Source organism: Miniopterus schreibersii, assembly GCF_964146895.1.
Source record: "Miniopterus schreibersii genome assembly, chromosome: 14".
NCBI classification, from domain to species: domain Eukaryota; kingdom Metazoa; phylum Chordata; class Mammalia; order Chiroptera; family Miniopteridae; genus Miniopterus; species Miniopterus schreibersii.
The window spans coordinates 33,903,424-33,927,293 of NC_138114.1; the positions used below are offsets into that span (position 1 = coordinate 33,903,424).

The window sequence follows — 23,870 nt, forward strand, 5'->3', positions numbered from 1 at the left end:
ATTTTTTTATTGAGCAGTATTCTGTGTTATGGCTATTAACTGCATATAACCCGCTAAGTAGGAACTTCCATGAATTTCTGAGGGATCCTGAGGAGCAAACACACTTAGGGGGGAACAGAATGAGTAGATGGCCATCTGTGCGCTCCCTTTACTATTGTGATCCCCACAAGTTCTTCTGAAAAACAAGAAATTGTTGGCTCCATTTTAACCACAATTATAAAACTACCTTTTCCATTGGAAGCTACAATTGCTTAAAATAGGAATAGGCTACCTGGTAGACATAAAATGTTACTATTAGAGTGAATCATGCGCATGTTGGAAAAGATCATTGTTAGAATTTATCTTTACAGATACTGCAAACAACCTCGTTCACCCTCCCCTTGTTTCTTATACTGATTTCTATAATTCTACACTGGATCACATTGACCTCATGGAAGAATACCACACCTGGCAGAGCTTTGGAAACTCTCACAGGTACAATCATTAAGCTCATTTGATTACTCACCTAAATGAAATATTATTCAAAATAATGACTGGGTTTTAAGTGTGTAAAAATAAATTTAAATATGCCCATATCTTTACCTACAAACTTATAAATATGGTTTAAATATTCAGCCTTGAAATGGTGTATCTGTTAAAGCATTTCCTTTTTCTGTTACATTTTGAATTCATATACATGTTAATTTGTCTTTGGTTTGGTCAATAACATCTTTTTAAGAAGGGAAAGGTACTATCTTAATATGCAGTTTCTTATAGCTTCTTATTCTACATGCTATTTTCTAGTACAGGGATTAACAAACTTTTCCTATAAAGTACTAGATGGTAAATATTTTTGGCTCTTTGGGCTTTACAACCTCTGGTCTGTTGTAGCACAAAAACAGCCTTAGACAATATGTAAATGATGGCTGTGTCTCTTTCCCAAAAAACTGTGTTTTCAAGCACAGGAGGTAGGCATATTTGTCCCATGGGCCATAGTTTGCCAGTGCCTGATCTAACACAGTGATCACACGTGTGCACATACACACACCCATTTGCTCCTTTTCTCCCTTATTCTGTAGAAAAAGTGGTTGACCTTTCATATTATATTTAAAAAATGGATGTTAGAGAAATGATTGGTTGTACTACAGATGATTTATTACAGTAGTAGAATAGATTTTCAAAACACCTGACCAAATTCTTTAATACATTGCACTTTACATCCGCACTTACTGTTTGAATTAAACCAGCAAGACTATCCCAAACATAATTCATTCCCACACCATGCAATATACTGGAGAGTTTATGGAGACTAAGACATATAAGATAGATGTAAGTAACCTCAAAGCCCAGATTAGTTCATAAATTGGTTCAAGCTTCCAGGGACCGTTTCTACCAGAATTGGCCTAAAACATAAAATGGCCTTCTGGGCATGTATCAGTCCACATATGAGCACTCAGAGCTGAATAAGAATTCCAATTTGGGGGGCCTCAGACAGTCTGATGGATATTTCCTTGGGAAAGTTTATTTTACAAAGATGCTTTTTTCTCCTACTTTAATATAATTGTAATGTTGTAGGCAAAACCACAAAACAACTGCAAGAGTTATTGTATATATTTCAGTGACAGCTTTTAATACAGAGCTCTTCTGACCACTGTACCACAACATTGTATACCAAGAATGAATTCGGTTTGATCCTATGATCCCTCCAGCCCTTGGGAAGCCAGCCTAGATCCCAAGGGCAAGTCACCTCTGGCCAGGAACAACCTCCTCTGTTTATCTCAGTGTATCATACACATAGTATCATTTTTCTATGTGCCATGACTAGGGAAAGGTTGTCGCACACTTGTTTTAAAGTGCATCCTGCTAAGTTCATGACACTTCATTTCTTAATTTTTAATTAGCACTCAGTGATTGAAATTATTACATGTCAGCACTGAACAACTCTTACTGGTTTTTAACAGTTTCAATCCAAAGGGAAACCGGCTTCATTCTCGGCTCACACTGGCGCTTACTCCTTCTCCCCGTAGCGCCTTCATAGCACCCAGTGGTCAGAGACGCCCTGCCCTGCCTGACGGATTCCAGTGAAAACTGATGGGTGCTCCACAGCCACTTCCCATGGGAGTCTAACTCCTGAAGTGTCAGTGCTGCCATATTAGTTCTCTCCAAAGGCATCCTCTCTGTGTAGTCTGTGGGGTTTTTTACATAACACAGAATGAGCTCTGACCCAGGAAAAAAGTTATCTTCATACCCTTTGATCATATGTTATACCTTTACAAATACACATCATTTCATGTTACTACACCATTGGGCACAGTACTACCAGCAACAAACTTCTCTCCCTGAATTTTACTTTATTGGTCTTAAATTTATTAATTTGCTTTTTACTACTATAGTTATTGCAATAGTGCCTCATTTCTGAAGCTCACCCATCAGAAATATCCATACAATGGATTCTTGTATTAATTTCTGTACCTGAACATTGTCCTAATCCTCCATCAACACATCTGCCTCTTAGTTCTGGTGTTGGCCATATTTTTCACAGGAAATGATGTACAGGTGACTGTACATAAACTGAAATTATTGTATAAACAATATAAGTGACTAGCACATATTTCAGAACTTTAGATGTAGCTTCCTCTAGAAAATAAAGGCACTGCATACCTAGTAATGATACACACTTCACAGGGCTCTGGGGATTATAAGAAATGATGTACATGAGGTCATTTTGTAAGTGGTAAAACACAATTCAAAAGTAATATTTTATATTGTTAGAAGGTATACCTTAGATTCCCTTAGTATAATTTTGATAAAAATACACAATTTTGCTTTTTCTGTTTTCACTTGTTGGGCAGGTTTTCCTTCTGTCAGTACCCATTCGTTATTTCTATAGCTGCAAAAAAAATCATTATTCAGAGAGACTCAGAGCAGCAGATGATAAGCATCGCAAGGGTAAGCCAGCTATGTAAACATATTTGTGCTGACTATAATCAATATAGTAAATAATTTAATAAATACATCAAATGTCTTGTGAATTGTTCTAGCATAATTAGGAAATGTTAAAAGTAAAATTCACATTATATTTCCCCCAGAAGTGCTTAAACCTGTTTATGATACAGGAAAAAGATGCCCCTCACCAACTTCTCATTATGTTATAAATATAGAAGGAAGATTAAATGCTTCTCATAAATCCAAAGTACTGGGAACTTGTTGGACAGCATTTTGTAGACACCATATTTCAGCTTCATTAGCCAGCAAAGCCCTAGTGAAAACTACAGTGAGGGCCAGGAGCGTCCTTACAAGGAAATCACTCAAACCATTGAAACGTTTTCTTGGTTTTATGAAAATCAAATGGAAACAACCAAAACATTAGAAGATGTAATAAAAATTATATTCTTGGAAATTGACAAATATGTCCAAAGAAAGAAGATGATGTTTTATTGATTCTTAGGAAACCAAAGTGCATGGAGGCCCATAGAAACTAGGGTAGCAGTCAGGCTGGCTTTAGGCAAGTTACAGAGCAGGACATTTTGTCTCTGGCCCATCCTTACCACTCCCTACCACTTGTGTTTCAGCACAGCACAACCCAGTTATGTACTTCAGCTACTAGATGTCAGATTAAGTGAGCTTTTTTAAAATTAGAGCTCTAGACTACACACTTAAATGCTCATAAATTTTGAGTATCTGATTTTGTGACATGATTACTTACAACTTTAAAAATTAGAGGGAAGGTTGGTTGTAGACTTTTTAAAATAAGAGACACACAGAATAAAAAGAAATGACTTCCATGTCTTTCCAAGTTTATAAAAAGAATGCTAAAGCATAAATTCTATTACTTCTAAGTAGCATAAAAATAAGAATTGTTTATTCTTCAGTAATGCAGTTCCAAGAAGGTATTTTTTCTATCACAAAGCTGGACAAAAGATCTAGTGACTGGTGACATCCCAGAGTTAGCTTACACCAAGTATGGGAATATTAGAAGAAATTTTATTGCCTTTGTATATCAAGGGAGTTCCATAACCATACTACTGCCCCCTAGATACTGGCTCAAAGATTAGTCTATATAACTAGTCATTTTGACATTTTTTATTAGTTGCATTTATGCAATTTCATGCACCTTTTTAGTATTTTTTTTATACTGAGCTATGATATTTTATATTTGTAAGAAAAAAATCTAAAGAGCTAGAAGTTTATATAAGTTCCTCTGAACAGTTTTCTGCTGTCACTCACATTTTTAAGATACCAAATAACTTCTTTGATAGAACTTTTCTTTCCTTAAAAGAAGGAGAGTGGCAGCTGCAGACTGTCCCAGGCGAAGTCTTCCACATAGCATGAACACAAGTTAGTACAGACGGAAGAGCCAAATGGCATTGTCATTTCTTATGGGTGTTTCCCAACATTTTTAACTTGTAAACTGACATACCATTTGGAATTAATGACTGGTGAATATTTTGACATGAGACAGCCTTACGGTAGTTACTATAAGCAAGAGCTTATTTATTTATATAGTATAATCTAAAGTTGCAAAATATTCCCTAACCTAAAAATAGCTTCCTCGTCAGACTGTCTCTAAAAGTCTACCATGGTAGAGTTACTTCTTTCATTTGAAGCACTTTTTATTAAATTTGAATTCCTGATGGGAGGAGTAACGACTCAGCCTTGTCATGTTCAATTAGCATCCTAGCATAAATGTGTGTGTGGGATATTTCCAGTATGATGGCTTCCCAGGAGGTGTTGGCTATGGGAACAGAAGGTAGGAAAGGGTAAGAAAACAGGTCTATGACACAGAATACTATCCTGGAAATATATGTTTGAGCATGAAAAGGATGACCCAGAGAAGAGAATAACAGTTGAAAGCCTTTAGAATTAGATATTGGAGAAATGAAGGACTCTGAATTAGATTGTTTTATTATAGTAATCTATCAAATCATGAAAGCAGGATTATTAAATATAGATTTGGGATACTAAAATTTTATCTGCTAAAGCAAATCGCTGCAATATTTAAAATGTCTGAAATGGCAGTCTTTAATCTGCACAATAATTCATTTTCTTTGCTACCAAAGAAGATGAGGTAGTCTAAAAAAGATTTAGATAAATTAAGTAAGCAAGCATGTAGATTTTATATGATAAAGGATAACTATAAATTCTTTATATTTTTAAATGTGTTGTTTTTTACATATTCATTGCTTATATATTTTTTAAATGTAAAAAATAGATTTTTTTAAATCACCCATGTTTTCATCACCCAAACATAACTATTGTTAACATTTGGGTAAAAGTTCTTTTGATATTTTTTATCTATATTATCTTTTAAGGGCAACAGAGTTGTATCCACAATTTTGTTCCCTGCTTTTTTTTTTTCAGTTGTGCCTGCCTTAAACATTTTCCATGTTACCTACATAATTTTTATGACCATCATTTTTAATAGCTGTATTATATTGTATTAGATAGATACAAATTTAGGATATTTCTAAAGTTTTGCTTTTATAGTAATGCTATGATGAACATCTCGCTGTGTGAAATATTTTCTGTCTTTACAATTCCTAGAAGTGGAATTATTTATACAAAGGATATGAACATTGTTAATGTTTCTGATAAAGACTGACAAATTACTTTTTAAAAGTAGATTGATATGCTTTGAGAGTAATTCAGTATCTAAAAAAACTTAAGCCAAGTTTATCATCAGCAGTATATACCTTGTTTCTAATGTTCCCACTACACGTTTTATGTATTAAACAGCAAACCTTGCTTTTGAAGAAATGAGACATGCAGAAACTGAGATATAACACTCTTTACCATAGAAGGTGAATTATTTTTGCTCCTCCAGTTTGGATCCCCTTTGGTTACCTTTGTTCCAAAATGAAATAAGGCATTCTCATAAATCAAAATTTGTGTAACTGAGTTTATTAAGTCATTTATATGAGATATGGCATAGAGAAGAATATAAGTGATTTTTACTAAAGTGTTTAAATGTTTTAAATGAAATCACAGTTTAAGTAAAAGTGAAAATGCTTGCTTTCTTTTTTAATTAGCAAAGTCTGGTGGATAAAGTATCTCGAAGACAGAGACCTGATATGAATATGTTATTTCTAAATATGAAAGTAAGAAGGACACATCTGGTTAGCGATTCCCTTGATGAGGTATAGATCATTTTATTCCAAAATGGTACTGATTAAAGCTTTAAATAAATTCTATAATTCTGAAATCTTAGTAAGCTGTCTTTTATTTCTTTACGCTAGTAAGTATGCTTCCTTATGTTTTGATACCATAGTTAAAATCAGTTCTGTAGTCACACTTAAACCTTATGTTCATTTTTTATATGTTTATTAATGGTTTGTTGTTAATTTCCCAGAAGGGATTTTATATAGAACTTTAAATAACTCATTTTTATGACTATGTAACCTAGATTGTGTAGACCCACCTTTTTTACTGGTTGGTTGTGTAACAAGTCATTTTAACTTCACCAAGCCTCAGACTACTCACCTAATAAAATCAGAGATCTAATCTATAGGGTATATTGGGTCTATTTAGGGTCAAATGTACTTTGATTGTATGTACATGTATTATAGAGCTTCATGCATGTACACTTACTTCTTCAGACATATCTGCATGTGGCTATTGTAAGTTAAAGGCTGATTTAGTTATGTGAATTTTTAAAGTTTAGTATTGAAGGCAAGTTAAAGAAAAGGAAATGAATTATTTTATATTGTAATCTGCTAAATTAAAATCTTGGATACAATATGTACCTGGGAGTCAGTAACCTTGAGCAAGGTACCTGATCTTTCTAATTCTGTTTCTTGACCTATACAACAAACATAATAATTACTAGTTCACACAGTGTCTGGCAGATTTATGGATGGATGCATGGATGCATGGATAGATAGCTGTTTTGTGACATTGTAAATAAGACAGTGACTGCCTAACACATTTTCCAGAATTAAGTTAATTTCCTTTCTCTGCCATTTGTTCTCCCCTACCAAATAATTTCTTCAAATAGTTAACCCGGAAAAGAGCGGACTTGAAAAAGAAGTTGAAAGTTACATTTGTAGGGGAAGCTGGTTTGGATATGGGTGGCTTGACTAAAGAATGGTTCCTTCTTCTAATTCGCCAAATTTTTCATCCAGATTATGGTGAGTATTTCATTTTTATGAACAGTATTTCTTTCTAATTGTTAAGTTCAAGTAGTTACTCTTATTTTTAATCTACCCTATGGTTTTACAGATTTTTTTGTCAACCATAAATCTTGAATACATTTTTTAAGGACTGTTATTTATATTTTAAGAACTGACCAAATTGATGATCAAAATGTTCATTATTTTATTGGGAATCCTACACAAAATGTATAAAGACTTGAAAGTCTGCATTTGCAAGGGAGCGTCCGTTTCTTTTCAGAGAAGCCAAATGCATGAGTCATTGAAATAAACATTTGAATTTTTTTAAAAAACTATATATAGTTTGTTCTTCTATACTGTTGCTTGAAGTCTCATTAAATAATGAGCCATTTTAATAAATAAGAATTCCTTAATTTTTAAGACAAAAATAAACATTTGAAATTTAATTTGGTTTCATTGTATTTAGAGAAAACCTATCTTATCATTAATTTTGGTTTAAGTGTTTTTCATCAGAGGAGAGTTTTAAGTGTTATTCTTTATTTTTCTTTATTTTGTATATATGTGTATATATCATCTTTCTGATAATGGGAATTAAGAGATGACATGGATACATTGAAATCTCCACATAATCCTCAAAATTAATTTTGATCATAAGTAATAAATTATAAAACTATAGTTTTTAGAAAAGAAAATAAATTGATTTTCTGAGTTTGTCTTTTCACTCCATGTTTCCACCCTTGGTTCAGGATACCAATGAACAGTAAAAGGCCCTTGCATACTCTCTGTACATGTATTTGATATATTTTAACATGAGAGAGTTTGTAACAGAACTATTATTGAACTGTTTTGCTTCTAACAGATGTATTATTTTTACCACTCAGATTTTTTAAATCAGTCATATTAATGAAATTGTTTCTTTTTTTCAGGCATGTTTACATATCACAAAGATTCACACTGCCATTGGTTTAGCAGCTTTAAATGTGATAACTATTCTGAATTCCGATTGGTTGGAATTGTATCCTTTAAACTTTCCACTAGGAGGTGCTAGTAGACTAGAGATTTTTAAAATTTTTATCTGAATTTTGGAAAACTGTTCTTATTAAGCATTTTATTCAAATTAAACATTCTTGTCAAATTTACTAATAGATTTTCAATAATCTTTATTATTTGTAATATCATAGCTATACGTCAGCAGAATTGAAAGGAATGACTGAATTTTTTCTATTTCTCTCTGAAAACATCTCAAAATAAAAAAGTTTATTTTCTTTTCATATATTTTCTAATTTCAGAAAATTAAGACTTTAAAAAAAATCAAAGTATCTTTTCTATTCATAATGAACTATTTTTCTGTTAGTTCTAAGTACAAAGTAAAAGAACTAACAGAAAAATAGTTTATTTCACTCCATTTACCAAGTTGAAATTGTGGAAATTAAATCTAGGTCTTTAATATGTCCCCCAAATCCCAAGGTATTAATAAAAATTAAAAATTGAATATTTACAGTATACGGCATTACTTTATAGTGTTTTTAATAGTACGTAAGTCCTTGTGCCATCCTCTTAATCCCTGTCAGTTGTACTGGAGACGGCATCATGTATTGAGTAGGAGATTGGACAAGATACCTTCTACATTAGCTTTTTCAATTCTAAGAAATATAACTGTAGAAGAAAGGATGGAAGAGTAAATAAATGAGCAAGCACTGGAAATACATAGGCTAAAGGAGGGGGAGGAAGTAACCATTCTTAAGAAGTTTACCATTTAGATGGGCAGATGACCACCATGGAAGGTAGCCGGTTCTCAGAGTCAAATAATCATTTGACATTAAGAGCTAAGGAGTTCTGAGAAGGAAAAGATTCAGTGTAGTCCTCCCACAGAAGGTAGACACTTAAAAATGGAGCCATTCTATCTGATTAATAGGGCTGTAGAAGAATAGGACACAGAGTGGTAGAATGACTGGAATAAAAGGCTGCATTGTGCTAGACCTGTAGGTCCACTTGATTGAAGCAGAGGGCACACTGGGAGTCACGGAAGATACCTTCAGAAGAAGAGCCAGTTCATGGAGGCCTTTGAATATCTATCTTTGTTGCATTTGCTAGAATAAATCCTGAGGAATGTTTATGAAAATTGAGAAACTAGATGGAAGAAAAGGTTCTAGAAACAAAACTACACATTGAAATGGTAAACTTGAAATGGTAAATTTGAAATTTTTTGCATATTGTCATGTCTAAAGGTCCAAAGTGCCATGTTCCACAATAGAAAACACTTAACAATTCACAGACTTTTGTTTCTATTGTATTGTTTACAGTTATCATTTGTTGAATGTTTTAACTTCATCGAAAGCCTGAGTCATTGATGCTTTCACTACACAATGAGCTATTTGGACTTCCAGATATATATGTTTGTCATACTTTACATTCTTATCACACCTTAGAGTTGGGTGATATTTTGACTCTCTTTTATTCGTATTGCAGTGTTAAATCTTACTTAGCTATCACATTTTTAGAATAGTGTTATATATAAATTCATGGATTTGCTAATTGTTCTCTTTTGCAACAGACCTTAGTTTCTACTCAGTCATTACCCAAAAGCATATTAAGCATATTTACTTATGTTGTATATTTCAAGTTAAACAGTTACAGTAAGTTCTCACTTAATACTGTCAGTAGGTTCTGCGACTTTAAGTGAAAGGATGTGTAACGACACCAGTTTTACCATAGGCTAGTTGATATCTACAAGAGTTAAGTTCCTGCAGTGCCTCATCAACATTGTAACAAAACAACAGTTATTCAGGGACCTGTTGTAAATCCAAAATTATTATACCCACTACATCTCATTGTTAATATGTATTTATCTCACACAAAAATAAACCGTAGAAAATAAGATTGATGCCCCAAAGCATGATAACATATAGGAAAAGTGTGAGATGATAGTGGATTGTGATCGTGTAAGTGGCTGACAGATCTATTGAAGGTGAAAACTAAAAATTGAGAACAGGCATGACGATTGAGAAAATCTAATTGGTTCTCTACATATCTCCAGTTTTTAAATTCCAGCATCAAAAATGTGCTGTTCTAGTAGTTCTAACAGTATTGTTTCTAATACTTCATTTTTAAATATGTTAAGGCTTTGGAGTTTACGTGAAATGTTATAGTGAAACCTGTAATAATAAGTATAAAATTTCTTGAAGATTGCATGATGAGACATAACAATTTTTTGTTAAGTGCAATTGGTTATACCAAAGGGGGCACTGGAACTAAGAGTAGGGGAAGCATAGTATAGTGCAGAGTTTTCAAACTCTGTTCGCACCGCATGACGCCTCAGTGACTCCAGAATTCCCTCATCACCATTCCTGCTTCAACCAGAGCACATTGATTTAGTGTGAAATGAAACATTATACCCTGTCTATGGAAGTTTCCTGTAGCAAATCCTGTGAGCCTACTTCCTCATCTGTTAAAAATGTGCCTTCAGAGTTATAATTTTTAAAACTTTTTAAAATGAAAAGGGCTTAGAACTTGTCACTATAGTAAATGATTATAAATGGTAACTACAGTAATATTGTGGTTATTGTCATTATTGCTGTTATCACAATCATAGGATATCAGAACAACTTCTCAATATCTGTCCCTCAAATATACTGCTCAGTCTCTGTTAATATGGTTACCTATGAAATAGCATATGTGTTCCTTAAGTTATCAACCTCATGCTGCCTTAGCAAATTGAAATAGTGGCTATCTTCTAATTTTTTTAAGTTGTTTGCAGTAGTTTGTCCAGCCCATATGTTTAGATTTCCTTTTGAGCCTATAAAATGAATGACTTCCTTAATAACTTTATTTATGAGATTATATAATAATCTTTATTTAACAGCTGAAATATGAAATTTGTTCTAAAACCCCTCTTTCAGCAAATGGATGTTACATTCTGCTATATAACTAATAAATAAAATACAGTTGGGCAAAATTTATATATATATATAAAACATCTGTAGCTTTTCAACTTTAAGCCTTTAAGTAAACTCCAAGTAATAAAGGCCTTTCAGATATTACTGTAGGAGAGTAAATGTCCTATTAGTTTATCAACAGTGTGTATGCATGTCTCTGTGTGTGTATCCATATGTTTATTCAGTTCAGCTCCCTTCAGTCTGTATTTAACTTTAATATAGTTAAAATGATCACCAAAATCAGTATTATGTTCTGCAGTCAGTTCTAAATTGCTGCTGCTACTTATAAAATCACCATCTGTTTAAATTTAGAAAGTGTTTTTATAAGTTAAATAATTTATAGATATGTCTGAAACTGTTAATCTGTTGTTATTTTGAATAAACTTTTCTAAGGAAATCATTAAGTACTATCAACTGAATCCCTCCTTTTTACATGACTTTTGGTAATCAAGGAATTATGTAAAATAAAGGGGAAATAAATGAAAGGAAGTATGTGGGATTAATTAAAAAGTCAGTATTATTAGATCTGAAAGAAGTATGCAAGAAATAGACTGATGCATAATTCAAAACTCATTTGTTGTCTTGGATTTTATGTTAATACTTAACATTTAGTATGCATAGCTTATGGGACTAGCTGTTTATAACAGCATTACATTGGATATTCGCTTCCCCCCCTGCTGTTACAAGAAATTACTGAGCCCTCCCATCGTTCCTAGTGATCAAAATACACCAGTAGGCATCTGCAGTGTTACCACTGATGACTTATGTCAAATTATGCCTGTAAGTATAAAGTTACTAGGTCTTATTCCTTAATGCTACCATCCTCTACTTGCAGTCTTTCTCCTCCTAACACTATTCTTATTTTTAAATACAATTTCTCTCTACTTTTGTAGCCCATCTCCTTTTTTATCTAGATTTCTCCTTCCTGAAAATTTTTTTAAATATTTGGCTGGTTTTTCTGTTTGTAAATCTTTGCTCCTTGGTAACATGAGTTGTAACCTAATTCAGGAAAATATTTTTTCCAGTGTTCTCAACTTCTTGGGAAAGAAGGGCACTGTAACCAAAATACAGAACCTATTTACATGCAGGAGCTCTGTGTTTTTATGTTTAAAAATGTATCCTAAGACATTAGCACAATTTTAAGAATATAAATTGAAAATGAGAAATACTACAAATTTATGAATAGTAATATTGCAGATAGCAGTGAATTATGATGAGAACTGTGCTCTTAGCTTGCTGCATAAGAACAGTTTGAACTGGATATTTTCCTCCTATATGACCTTTTCCAATGAAAAGGTAGATGGCAGAAATCATTAATAAGTGTTTTGTGCTCTGGAAAATACATCTCACATATTATCTTTATGTCAGAATCTGAAAGTTTATCTGCTCTTTCTCACATGTAAGTGAGCTATAGATCTGCTTAACTATTTTAGGTAAGACCATTTGGTTTAAAAACACAGATAACAGATTTCTTTTTATAGGAGCTGGCCCATGGATTAAGTGAACTCCTGTCTTATGAGGGCAATGTTGAGGAAGATTTCTACTCAACATTCCAGGTACTGTTAAGGGCAAAATAGCTTTCTGTTAACAGTGTATTTCATACATGAAAAATGCCATTTGTTACGGAACACCTATTACTAAAAAAGATGAACAGGATTAGTCAACACATACCATCCCCTATCTTAAAGGATCTTAACCTGAAAAAGTGGACAGTGAAGGAGACACATGTAAATGAGCAGTCAACAAAAGTGTTTAAAGAAATTTACCAAGGGTATCCCGGCCGGGCATGGCTCAGCGGTTGAGCGTCGACCTGGGATCCAGGCCATCGGGGTTCGATTCTCGGTCAGGGCACATGCCTGGGTTGCGGGCTCAATCAATGACTCTCTCATCATTGATGTTTCTATCTCTCTCTCCCCCTCTCCTTTCCTCTCTCTGAAATCAATAAAGATATATTTTTTAAAAAAAAAAAAAGAAAAATTTACCAAGGGTAAGGGTACTACTATGCTAGGCAAGTGGCATATTCCCTTGACCCAGTTACTTTCTCAGAGCTTTTCAACTTCAAAAAATAAGCCTCTCCTGTAGCTTCAATATGAGAAGTTAGGAGCAGAAACTGATGGATCAGCCCCACACTCTCTAATTTCCACTGCCCTAACAGTAATTCAGAGATGGAAATTAAAGTAATCCACATCGCTCCAAACGCCTAAATAGCTACAAGAGTTTTGTGAACATCAGTAAAATGTTTAACATTCAACAGAGAGGGTTAAGTTAAAGACCTACTTTTTTTTACCTTGCAATACTTTCATGACACCTCATTCTTAATACATGTATCAGAAGAGCTTAGCATTTCTGTAGTTTGTGTATTAGGATGGGGGGAAAACTGCTTTTTCAGTTTTACAAACCTGTTCACTAAAGCCTGTTATCATATCAGCCATACCATTAAATATCTTGTGCTGGAATCTCCCATCAGGTTTTTCAAGAAGAATTTGGGATAATTAAGTCCTATAATTTAAAGCCAGGTGGTGATAAAATTCCAGTTACCAATCAAAATAGGAAAGGTAAGTTAGACATCATTTCTCCATTAAAATGCATCAGTGTTTACCTTTTACTTTTACTATGTAACAGATGGAAAATTGCTTTTCAGAATATGTACAGCTTTATATTGACTTTCTTCTCAACAAATCCATCTATAAGCAGTTCGCTGCATTTTATTATGGATTTCATAGTGTGTGTGCTTCAAATGCCCTTATGGTGAGTTTAAATCTTTAAATTATGCTTTCAGTTAGATTTTGTAATATAGTAAGAACTGACACATAATTCCGTAAATATTTTGGTAGATAAGCTTTTAAAATAGAAAATGTTTTCTACTTTTTAAAGGTAGAGCTAGAAATAATAGAAGTTCTCCCATTTCAGCCTTAACTCTCTGAAGGGTAAAAAGACCAGTCAACTCCATTTTTCCCCCCTTGTGCTGTGTCTCATCCTATGTCCTTTAGGGCTTAAAAATATTCCTCCAAGCAGAGTGGATGAAGAAATCCCATGGGCCCAAGGTCTTGATACTGAGGGACAAAGCACAGAAAACAGTTCACACATAAGCTCTAGGGCAAAAGCCACCTCTTTCTGACTATGGAACATTTTATAACTGCTTCCTGCTGCTTCAAGGGTCCCTCCACAACTCTGCTTTGCCTTTTACCCAGAGGAAGTAGTTTGTCTCCAGAGTCATGATGGACTCCGATTAGTTTGCCATATCTGAGCTGTGTGAAGATGAGTCAGCTGTTATCTAGAACACCATGTTGAAAATATCAGATAAAAGCATAGTTTTCCGAAGAACTGCTGCTCTTCACCCCAGCCACCCAGGGCACACACTTATCATGCCACTTCCCCTTCCCCTCAGATTTATTATGAGAGTTGGGAGTAAAGTCTTTCATTTGAATTATTTTCATAGGAGAGCTTGTTTTAGAGTAGCCTTTGTCACATGTTTGTTGTTGAAAGTACCTTTCAGAACAGAACACTGAGTTTTGTCTGTGACACACTGGTAGTTGTGGGGGGTGGGGGGAGAGGAAAAAAAGAATGAAATGGCATAGCATGGTTTCTCTTTTTCAGTTTTCATCTAAGTGGGAGACAACATATGTAGGTGGGAAAAACAGTAAACAACATAAGCAGACTATAACCAAGTACCTAAACTCTACAGTGCACACATCCTGTGCATTACTGAAAGGGATATCGAGGTATTGGAAGGAGGCAGGCAAATCAGTAGATGCTGGAGTAGCTAAGACAGTTTCAAGCTGGGCACTGGGGAGGAGTTGTAATATGGATTCATGCTGAGTCATCTGTTTTTCTGGCAGACTGCTAATTAATGTTCGAAAAAGAGAGAACCCAAGTAGTTTGACAAGGTTTATAAACTTTTAAAAGCAAAAATGTCTTACCTCACAGGAAAAATATAAATGGAGATTTTTCTTTAAAAAAAAAAAAGGCTTGATTTACTGTAAGAGAAGTCATGATTTTTGTAATTTGATTCAGTAAAAATTGTTCCAGTTTCACTTTTTTAAATTATCATTTTGGATGATTATTGGCAGCTGCTTCGTCCAGAAGAGGTTGAAATCCTGGTATGTGGAAGCCCTGAGCTGGATATGCATGCCCTGCAGAGAAGTACTCAGTATGACGGCTACGCGAAAACTGACTTGACTATAAGGTGAGCAGCTCATTCTGACAGTGAGGTCACAGAAGAGGGAAAGAGAACGTGGTTCGTTTACTTGTATAACTTACAATCTTGGAATCAAGTAAGTCAGCTGAAATATTGTGGAGTTTCACACTGTCTTACTTTATTTCTAAAAAGTAATGTGAGAATATTAAATATGAAATCATTTAGCAATCCCCTGGGGCAGAAGTGGGGAATGTCCAGCCCTCAGGCTATATATGCCTCCTGAAATCGTTTTTGTTCTGGCCCTGCCAAGGCAACTGCAGGCAGGAATCGAAATTCAATAAATCTAGGAGCTTTTTTCATAGCTAATTTTTAAGTTGATAATTTTGTATGGCCCGCAAATGATGTTATAAATATCCAAATGGCCCCTGGCAGAAAAAAGGTTCCCCACCCCTGCCCTGGGGAGTGAGTGATATAAATAAGTTTCTACAAAAGTACAGAGGTTTTACTTTTTTTAAAATGAGTTTGGTTCTAGAATTTCAGGGATGCTACACTGGTGACTCTTCATCCCAGCTACCCAGAATTTTAAATAAAATTTTAATAGCACTGTGTTGAAAAATTTTTTTAAATTATATAGGAGAAAAACGACTGTTGGAGTATGTACTGTTGGGCTCCTCCTATAATTTTATAAAAAATATTTTTATAATAATGTTAGTCAAAAACCTAATTCATATATAGAAGATTGCAATTCTTTAATTTCGTAGTAAGGGCACTACGTGTGTTTAGGGAAGTTTTTCATCCCACAGCACACATAAACTAATTACTAAAATTCTGCAGCACACCAAAAAATATATTTTTTGCCAATCTGACAAAAAATAGGTATAATTTTGATTCGTTCACACCGCATGGCTGTTACTGCGTTGGCTGTTGTCATTTTTTTATTAGACAATCTAAGGTAAAAGAGGTCAGTGCCCCTGACTAAACAGTCAGGTGTTGCATGCTTTAAAAATTCTTGCGGCACTCTGGTTGAAAATCACTGCTTTATTCTGATCTGCAGGATTTCTATCAGGACATTTTATATAAATTTCCTTTGGTGTTCTCTAGATACTTTTGGGATGTTGTGCTTGGATTTCCTCTTGATCTTCAAAAGAAGTTGCTACATTTTACTACAGGAAGTGACAGAGTCCCTGTAGGAGGAATGGCTGATTTGAACTTTAAAATCTCAAAGAATGAAACTTCTACTAATTGGTAAATTTCCAGATTATAATTTTATTTTTAATCTACAAGTTTTGCTAATAATAATGTTATAATTAGAGGCTTCATTCTGAAGTCATCTTCATAGAAAAATCTTGGGAGTAAATATGGCCTTGAAAAGAGACACTGTGGCTTAAGGTCCTCAATTACTTTTTCCAGACATACCAATACTGATAATCCTTTCCATTAATGTTTTGCTTTGCTAAGTCTACTGCTTTGTAGTCTCTTTTAGAACTAGCTTGCTTTTAGTAGTTCATTGTCTAACCTTTTTTTTTTTAATGTATCTTTATTCATTTCAGAGAGAGGAAGGGAGAGAGGGGGAGAGAGAAACAGTAATGAGAGAGCATCACTTATCAGCTGCCTCCTGCACGCCCCCCACTGGGGATCAAGCCCGGAACCCCGGCATGTACCCTCACCAGGAATCGAACCGTGATCTCCAGGATCACAGGTCGATGCTCAGCTGCTGAGCCACGCCGGCTGGGCTAACCTTCATTTTTATTTAAAGGTGTTTTTTATTAAAATACTAAGGTGGGAGTTTTGGCTATTACAATTAGTACTAAAAGTATCTCTAGTACTAATCCTCTTTTTTTAATCTAGTGCTCTTTGCATATGAAAGTGATGATAATGCTGGCTTTAAATTACTTCCTAATAATGTTGACGGATTAATGCTGATCAACTTCTTTTCCCAACCTTGTAATTTCTAAAACTAATTTGAATAGACACTACTTTGATTATAATCATTTTTTTCTGCTACCCCATATATTCCCAGAGTTCTGTCAGTTGTTCTTTTCATTTCTGAACTGGAATTTGTCCTTTCCTTTCCCGCTGCTACCACTGACAGCTATTCTGATGTTATGGAGTTCATAGAGACTAAACTGCAGTTTAAGAAATCTGTAGAAATCTTGAAGAAAGGTAACAGTGGCATCAGGTAGAGGTTGGGGGAGCTGATCACAAGGATTCAGAGGATGAATGTTGCATGTGCAGTGAGGGAAGCAATATTGAAAGTGTGGGTATCAAGTGTCTCAGAAATGTTCATGTTTTTTGTCAAGACTGAAATAGTAACAGTCACACTATTTACTATTCTTCTAGGTGTTTTTTGTGTTTGTTTTGTTTTATTTTTAAATATATGTTTATTGATTTCAGAAAGAGGAAAGGAGAGGGAGAGAGAGACATAGAAACATCAATGATGAGAGAGTCGTTGATCAGCTGCAGCCCGCAGCCCGGGCATGTGCCCTGACCAGGAATCGAACCCCGATCTCCTGGATCCTAGGTCGATGCTCAACCGCTGAGCCACGCCCGGCCGGGCCCTGCTAGGTGTTTTATATAGATAGCTCTTTTAAACAACCCAATTGGATAGTTTGCCCTATCATGGTGATGAGGAAACTGAGATTTGGAGACATAAAGCTACCTGAACAAGGTCCCACAGCTAGTAAGTGGGGGAAATAGTATTCAAATTCATATTTGTCTGAATCCAAAAATAATAATACTTCCAGAATGAAAGTTTCAAGAGAACAGAGACACTGACCATCTTGTCTGTAAGCCTAGCCCCATGTCTAGGAGTATGCCCGATACATACATAGTAGGTTCTTTATAACTATTTGTTCAATAAAGGAAAGAATGAGTCACCTCTTGGGAAAGTAAAAGAGATTTGAATGTGTGTGTCCTGGTATTTTGAAAGTTGCTCAGCAGTCATTCTGTGTGTGTTTTAAGGCTTAGTTTTGTTTTGTTTTTAATTTTTTCCCCTAGGTTGCCTGTGGCTCACACCTGCTTCAATCAACTTTGCCTCCCCCCATACAAGAGCAAAAAGGACCTGAAACAGAAACTGATTATTGGAATTTCAAATTCAGAAGGTTTCGGACTTGAGTAACCTAGAAGACTTGAAACATTTTATATGTAGCATTCACTTCCCTCTTATTGTGCCTTTAACCTTTTCATGTTTTTGTCTCAAAACACCTTAACAAAGCTCACCAACTTTAAAATACTGATTTTTTTTAAAAAAAAAAATCAAATATGAATATGTTAGTGGAGGCATGATTTTCTAAAGACACAGACATTGCTTGAGTGGGGAAAGACCAGATGGCAGAGGCAGATGTGGGTTCAGCCACTCTTTTTCATAGCACTTTATCATTCTCCATCAGTGGTTTGTCACAGGTGATCCACTGGGAAAGCAGTGTGCAGTAAAGAAAGCACCAATGACACAGTGGAACCAGTGGCAGATTGTGTGCTGCAGACACAGTAACAACACAGATAGCTGCACTGTCACTAATGTAAGGCATGTAGCCATTTTTCCATATAGAGGTCAACAACAGTATAACTGCAAATGCAACTTACAGGGTTTTTTTGATATACTGACTTTGGTCCTATAAGATTCTTCGCAACTGTTGCTGAAAAGCATGTAAATAACTACATAATAGCCTGAGAATAATGGGATTTTGATAGTGCCATTTATTGCTAAAGATTTATTTTTACAAAGTAAATTCAGGGTTTTAGATGTGTATACAGCTTTTACAAATCAATAAAGATGATTGTACAAGAGTGTAACTATTTTCAGACTAATTGGATTCAGGTTATATTCTTTTAAGTATTGTTAGTCTGCATGCACACTGACAGTAGTTACTTTGAGTACTCTGTAATATTTGTATAATGATCATTTCTTCTTAAGGGTCGGACTATTAGAATGGAAATCAGATAACTCACTGATAAATTAAGTCAATTACAAGCACAAAAGAAAAGAACGTTTTTATATATACTTTGATTGATGTACAAAGCTTATTTCTAATATTTTTTGATTACCAGTTGTACTGAAACACTAATTTTTAGAAAAGGTTAGGATAAGATATTTGACAAAAGTGAATACAATAACATTTGTGTCAAAATGACATACTTGGTGTAAAAAATCAAGTTCAACATTTTGACCAAAATGTTTGTTTTCCACTGGATTCTGAATATAGTAAATTCAAAAGAACCCTTTTGGAGTTTCAAATAAAGTAGCATGTAAAAAGAAACTGTATTTTTAGTCAGAGAGTAAATGGTTTTCTTAATTTATAGCAAATGAAGCAGTTTTATTAGCATGCTACAAGTATTTCCGAATCAAGACTTCTCTATTATTCTTTGATAGTTTTACTTCAGAAAATTCTGAAGATATATTTGCAATAATAATGAAGCCAGCATTTAGTACCAGCATATGGTTCACATGCAAATAATACCTTCCCATAATTCTTCCTGAGCTACGTTATTTTCTTACTGCTATGCTCCCTGCACCCAACCAGCAGAATTCTTCCAGGGTGGAGGAACTCAGCAGCTGCTTGTTTTCCTACAGTTCTGAAGGCAACCCATGAATCTTTAAGAGAAAGGAGTTACTACTTGGTTTACTATTCTCTTTGAAACAGAAGTGACTCTGCTTTTTCATTTGGATATACTATTTAAAGGATTTTCTTTAAAAATCTTGGAAAGCCTAAGAGAGTTAAAGGCATGTTGGTTTCGTTTTGTTTGCTCTTTTTTTAATCCATATGCAAATAAAACTGCTTCTCTCTTACACTGCTTGAACTAGAAAGTAAGATGTTTAATGTAGGTTACTACTAACTAATAAGCACAAAAGAATCATGTATAAGAAACCAGATTTAAGTGTTTTAAATAAAATGTACACAAAGTTTTTATTTGGTAGAGATGGAAAATTTGTATTGGCTTGGTCTGCATGTTTAATGATGTGCTTGTTTATTGATAGCTATGTCACTTTTAAATAAGAAGTACATAAGCAAGCCAGATTTTTTAAATGACAAAGTCCATAAATAACTGGAAAAATTTTGTTGTCTATTGTTAAGTTGAAATTTATAACCATTTATCACTTAATTGCACATTGCCTTTATTTATTTATGCTGTTTTTGGTTTACAGTGTAATAATACCTCATTTTTTTAAAAGAACCACTACTGTTATATTTCATTAATTTAAACAGCTAAAAATTCATAGTTGCTTTTTTATATAATCTGTTAATGAATTCTTGATTTTTGTATCTGCCATAGTAACTTGAAGAAAGCATTACAGTATTTACAAAATGTCCTGTCCTTTTTTAATCTTTGCTTAGTCATATTTTTGTCCGTATGATCAAAGTTTTTAACAGTCCCTGTTTTTTGTACAAATCTGTATTGTATTAAGTTGTTAACTTCAAGTAAAAAACTTCAAATATTAAAGTTATACAATCAATCAGGTTTCAATTTATTTTTTAAATATTAGGCAATTAATTAAAACCATAAATTTAAAATATAAATACAAACTATTCTCTTCATTATACTGTCTCAAACTAGTGCTTAGGAAAATTGCTAATACATATGGCTTCAAAAATGCCTGTTGTTATTGACACCAAATATAACCAACTTCTTTAACATAATATTCATTCTGAAACAATGTATATCCTGTGTCTGGATGGTCACAGATATTCCACCAAATGAATGTAACAAGCCATGCAGGCGACCCAGAATTTAGCTAAGTATGACATCTCATTGGCTGTAGTAGACAACTTCAGATCTTAAGTATTACTTTGGCCTTTTTATTTTTTTTACTTGCCCACATTTCCTATGCTTAAGAAAAACAGAGGAGATGATGATAATGTAGGAGATGATGTCATTAATGCAAGAAGACAGGTAGCTATACAGACAAAAGACTAGGAGGGTTTTCGCAGGGGAGGGTTACAAGATCAATTCACCCAGATGGCCACACAACCGTTTGGTCCAATGCAGTGGTTAAGAACTGCACTTTGGAGCCAGACTGACTGCCTCGGTTTGGGTTTACTGTTTCCTTGGGCAAGTTACTTAATCATGCTGTGCCTCAATCATCAAACGAAAATAATTTGTAAAACAGAACGAATAAACCTACCTATTTCACATAGAGGGTTGTAGGGAGGGTTAAATGAGTATGTGAAAAGCACACAGTGCCTGGTAGAGCAGCCATATAATGTGATGCAAGAGGCATCATGGTGATAATGTGAGACCATCTTACAACCACTGCTTCTGAGGGCTTCTGGAGGTTTCTGACTATCAGGCAGACATTGGGCAGAACTAGAGAAAACAGTACAAAGTGCTTTTGAGGCATTAAAATTGTGTTAGAATATTTCTTAGTCGAACCTGTGCTTTAGAATTGATCCTTAAAGATGTCTCACTAGCCAAGGATTTTTAATACTATTTTACAGATGTGTAACAAGATTTAATTTTAAAATTCAAAAATAAATTAGCAGTGTACTCTTAGTGAAACATTTCAAATGTAGAGAAAATTTTCAGAGTAACATAATAAAACTATGTTTCCATTTTCAGATCTAACAAATGTTAACATTTTGTAAGATTTTTTAAAAAATAAAATAGGACAGATAGAGTAGAAGCCCCTTTTTGTGTGCTTCTCCAATTCCAAATATACTTTCTCTATTTTCCCCATTAAACTGCATTTGGTGTGAATCCTTCCCACACTGTCTTACATTTGTATTACAAATGTGTCTCTCTGTAAACACTACACAATATCATTATAGTTACATATCTAAGATCATACTCTACCTCCTTTTACAAACTTTTTACATTCAATATTGTCTTTTCTAGATTTATCCCTGATTATACATTTATCGGGGATAAATCAGGGATATAATTTCCCCATTTTAATGGCAGAATAGGTTCCTATTAAATGAATATACCACAGTTTGTTGATGCATCCCACTTAGGGTTCTTGAGTTTATATCTTTCAATTCTAGAAAATTCTTAGGCCATTTTTTTTCTTTGAATATTGCTTTTCCCTGTTCTCCCTAATCTCCTGTTAAACATATGTTGGACCACCTCATCAACCATTCCGTCTCTGTGCCTAATCTGTTGATAAACACACTGAAAGTGAGAAATTCTCTACCGAAGTTGTTTGGGCAGTGGAAATGGGATCTTTTTCTTGATTATCATGTGACAGATTCTGGATTTAACGGAGGGAAAAGTGTGGAACTGGCCAAGGATCCAAACTGGCGAATTCCCTGATCTTCATGCCCCACTCACTCTCCAGCCAGAGGAACAACCAGGGTATATTTCCCATTTTTCGATGCTGCAACTGCCTCTTTAAATTGTTTAAATGAGAATGCCCTTGGCTCAGAGAGTACTACTCACCTGGCTTTTCACATTACTCGATCACCTTGGTGTTGAAACTGGATGAGAAGGCACCTTGGAACCGGTTCCTTATATTTATTCCAGTCTGGATATTGGATACTATTCTTCTGGTCATGCTGCTGATTGTGAAAAGGCTGGGCGATGTAAGTCGGGCTTCGACCCTCAACATGGATCACACCACATTAAACAAAACCTGGTGCCTCCTAGCAATAATACTTAAATTAGCTTTCTGCCTTGCACTATGTGCTAATCTGGAACAGTTTACTACCACAGATCTGTTCTATGTCTCCATTCCTTTGTGGAACTTACTGGCTGGGGCTTTAACAGAGCTTGGCTATAACATCTTTTTTGTCAGAGACTAAGTTCTAAGGACATCATCTCATTTTATTGCTGTTCAACAAGCTGTCATTAAAGCATTCTGAATCTTTGCAAGCTTGAAGAATACCAGAAAACAAAAATACCGAATATAGTTTTATACTGCATCCATAAAATAGTCTGGGTGAATCTCGAACTTCTAGTCAATCCAAAGCTGGATTACTCAATATGTGAGTTATTAATATCTTTAGCCCTATTTAAATAAAGCTATTGTTTTGTTTCATTTTGTTTTTCAGTGGCTATATTTTTCATGTCTGTAAATTCTTTTGGTTCCTTTTCAATTCCACCTGCTCTTTTTCATCCTGTTCTTTCCTATCATTTTAATAATTTTCAGCCTATTTGTCTGATATCTCTTCTGGCTTGTTCTACTCTCTTCAGTTTTGATACACTGATTCTTTGTGTGTCCATCTACTGGCTCTCATAATGATCTGTTTCCTTACATATTTGTAATTTGTATTTTTGCTTTTTTAATCTAATTTTGTGTCCTGACCTACAGATACCCTACCAGAGTTTCACGTTGTTCTCAACCAAGGCCCTACAGGTTTCCCACACCAGTTTTTATGTCAACTTCTTGGATTAGGGTTCTTCTTCTACTTGCATAACTTTTTGCCCCCTCACATAGAGTGGCACATTTTGGGTCTTATGAGTAGGTTTTTCTATCCCCCTTTTCATAGGTGTAGCAAGCCTTTTAAACTCTAGACTTTAAGAAGTGGGATTGGTTTCGGCTCCTCACCTCGAATTAGGCCTAAGACATGTCTGTTGAAGTCATGTGGGCATTAAATTCTACGAGGGTTCATCACCTTCATGAGTCACCTAATCCTGCTTACTACTTCTGGCTTTGTATTTCTTTCTCATTGCCTATAACTGATGATTTCCCTTCTTTTCAATCTTAGGCATTTATATTTTAAGATTTTTATATATATATATATATGTTGTCCAAAATTTATGAAAGTTAGTAGT

The 23,870-nt window shown here is 34.5% G+C and overlaps 1 protein-coding gene and 1 pseudogene across 2 annotated transcripts in view; both read left to right on the forward strand.

Moving 5' to 3' along the window:
- Positions 1-20,612, forward strand: part of HECTD2 (HECT domain E3 ubiquitin protein ligase 2) — a 55,077-nt gene extending 34,465 nt beyond the window's left edge. The window contains exons 10-21 of the mRNA XM_081158390.1: positions 351-474; positions 2,832-2,928; positions 6,009-6,116; positions 6,974-7,106; positions 8,015-8,103; positions 11,645-11,803; positions 12,505-12,579; positions 13,491-13,578; positions 13,665-13,771; positions 15,094-15,209; positions 16,263-16,406; positions 18,159-20,612. Coding sequence (XP_081014516.1) covers positions 351-474; positions 2,832-2,928; positions 6,009-6,116; positions 6,974-7,106; positions 8,015-8,103; positions 11,645-11,803; positions 12,505-12,579; positions 13,491-13,578; positions 13,665-13,771; positions 15,094-15,209; positions 16,263-16,406; positions 18,159-18,279 — 1,361 coding nt within the window. The 3' untranslated portion in view covers positions 18,280-20,612. The remainder of the gene's footprint in view (positions 1-350; positions 475-2,831; positions 2,929-6,008; positions 6,117-6,973; positions 7,107-8,014; positions 8,104-11,644; positions 11,804-12,504; positions 12,580-13,490; positions 13,579-13,664; positions 13,772-15,093; positions 15,210-16,262; positions 16,407-18,158) is intronic.
- A 1,888-nt stretch (positions 20,613-22,500) lies between these two features.
- LOC308566924 (transmembrane protein 60 pseudogene) lies at positions 22,501-22,897 on the forward strand (annotated as a pseudogene). The gene has a single exon. The product of its transcript is annotated as a transmembrane protein 60 pseudogene (transcript).
- The last annotated feature ends 973 nt before the right edge of the window (positions 22,898-23,870 follow it).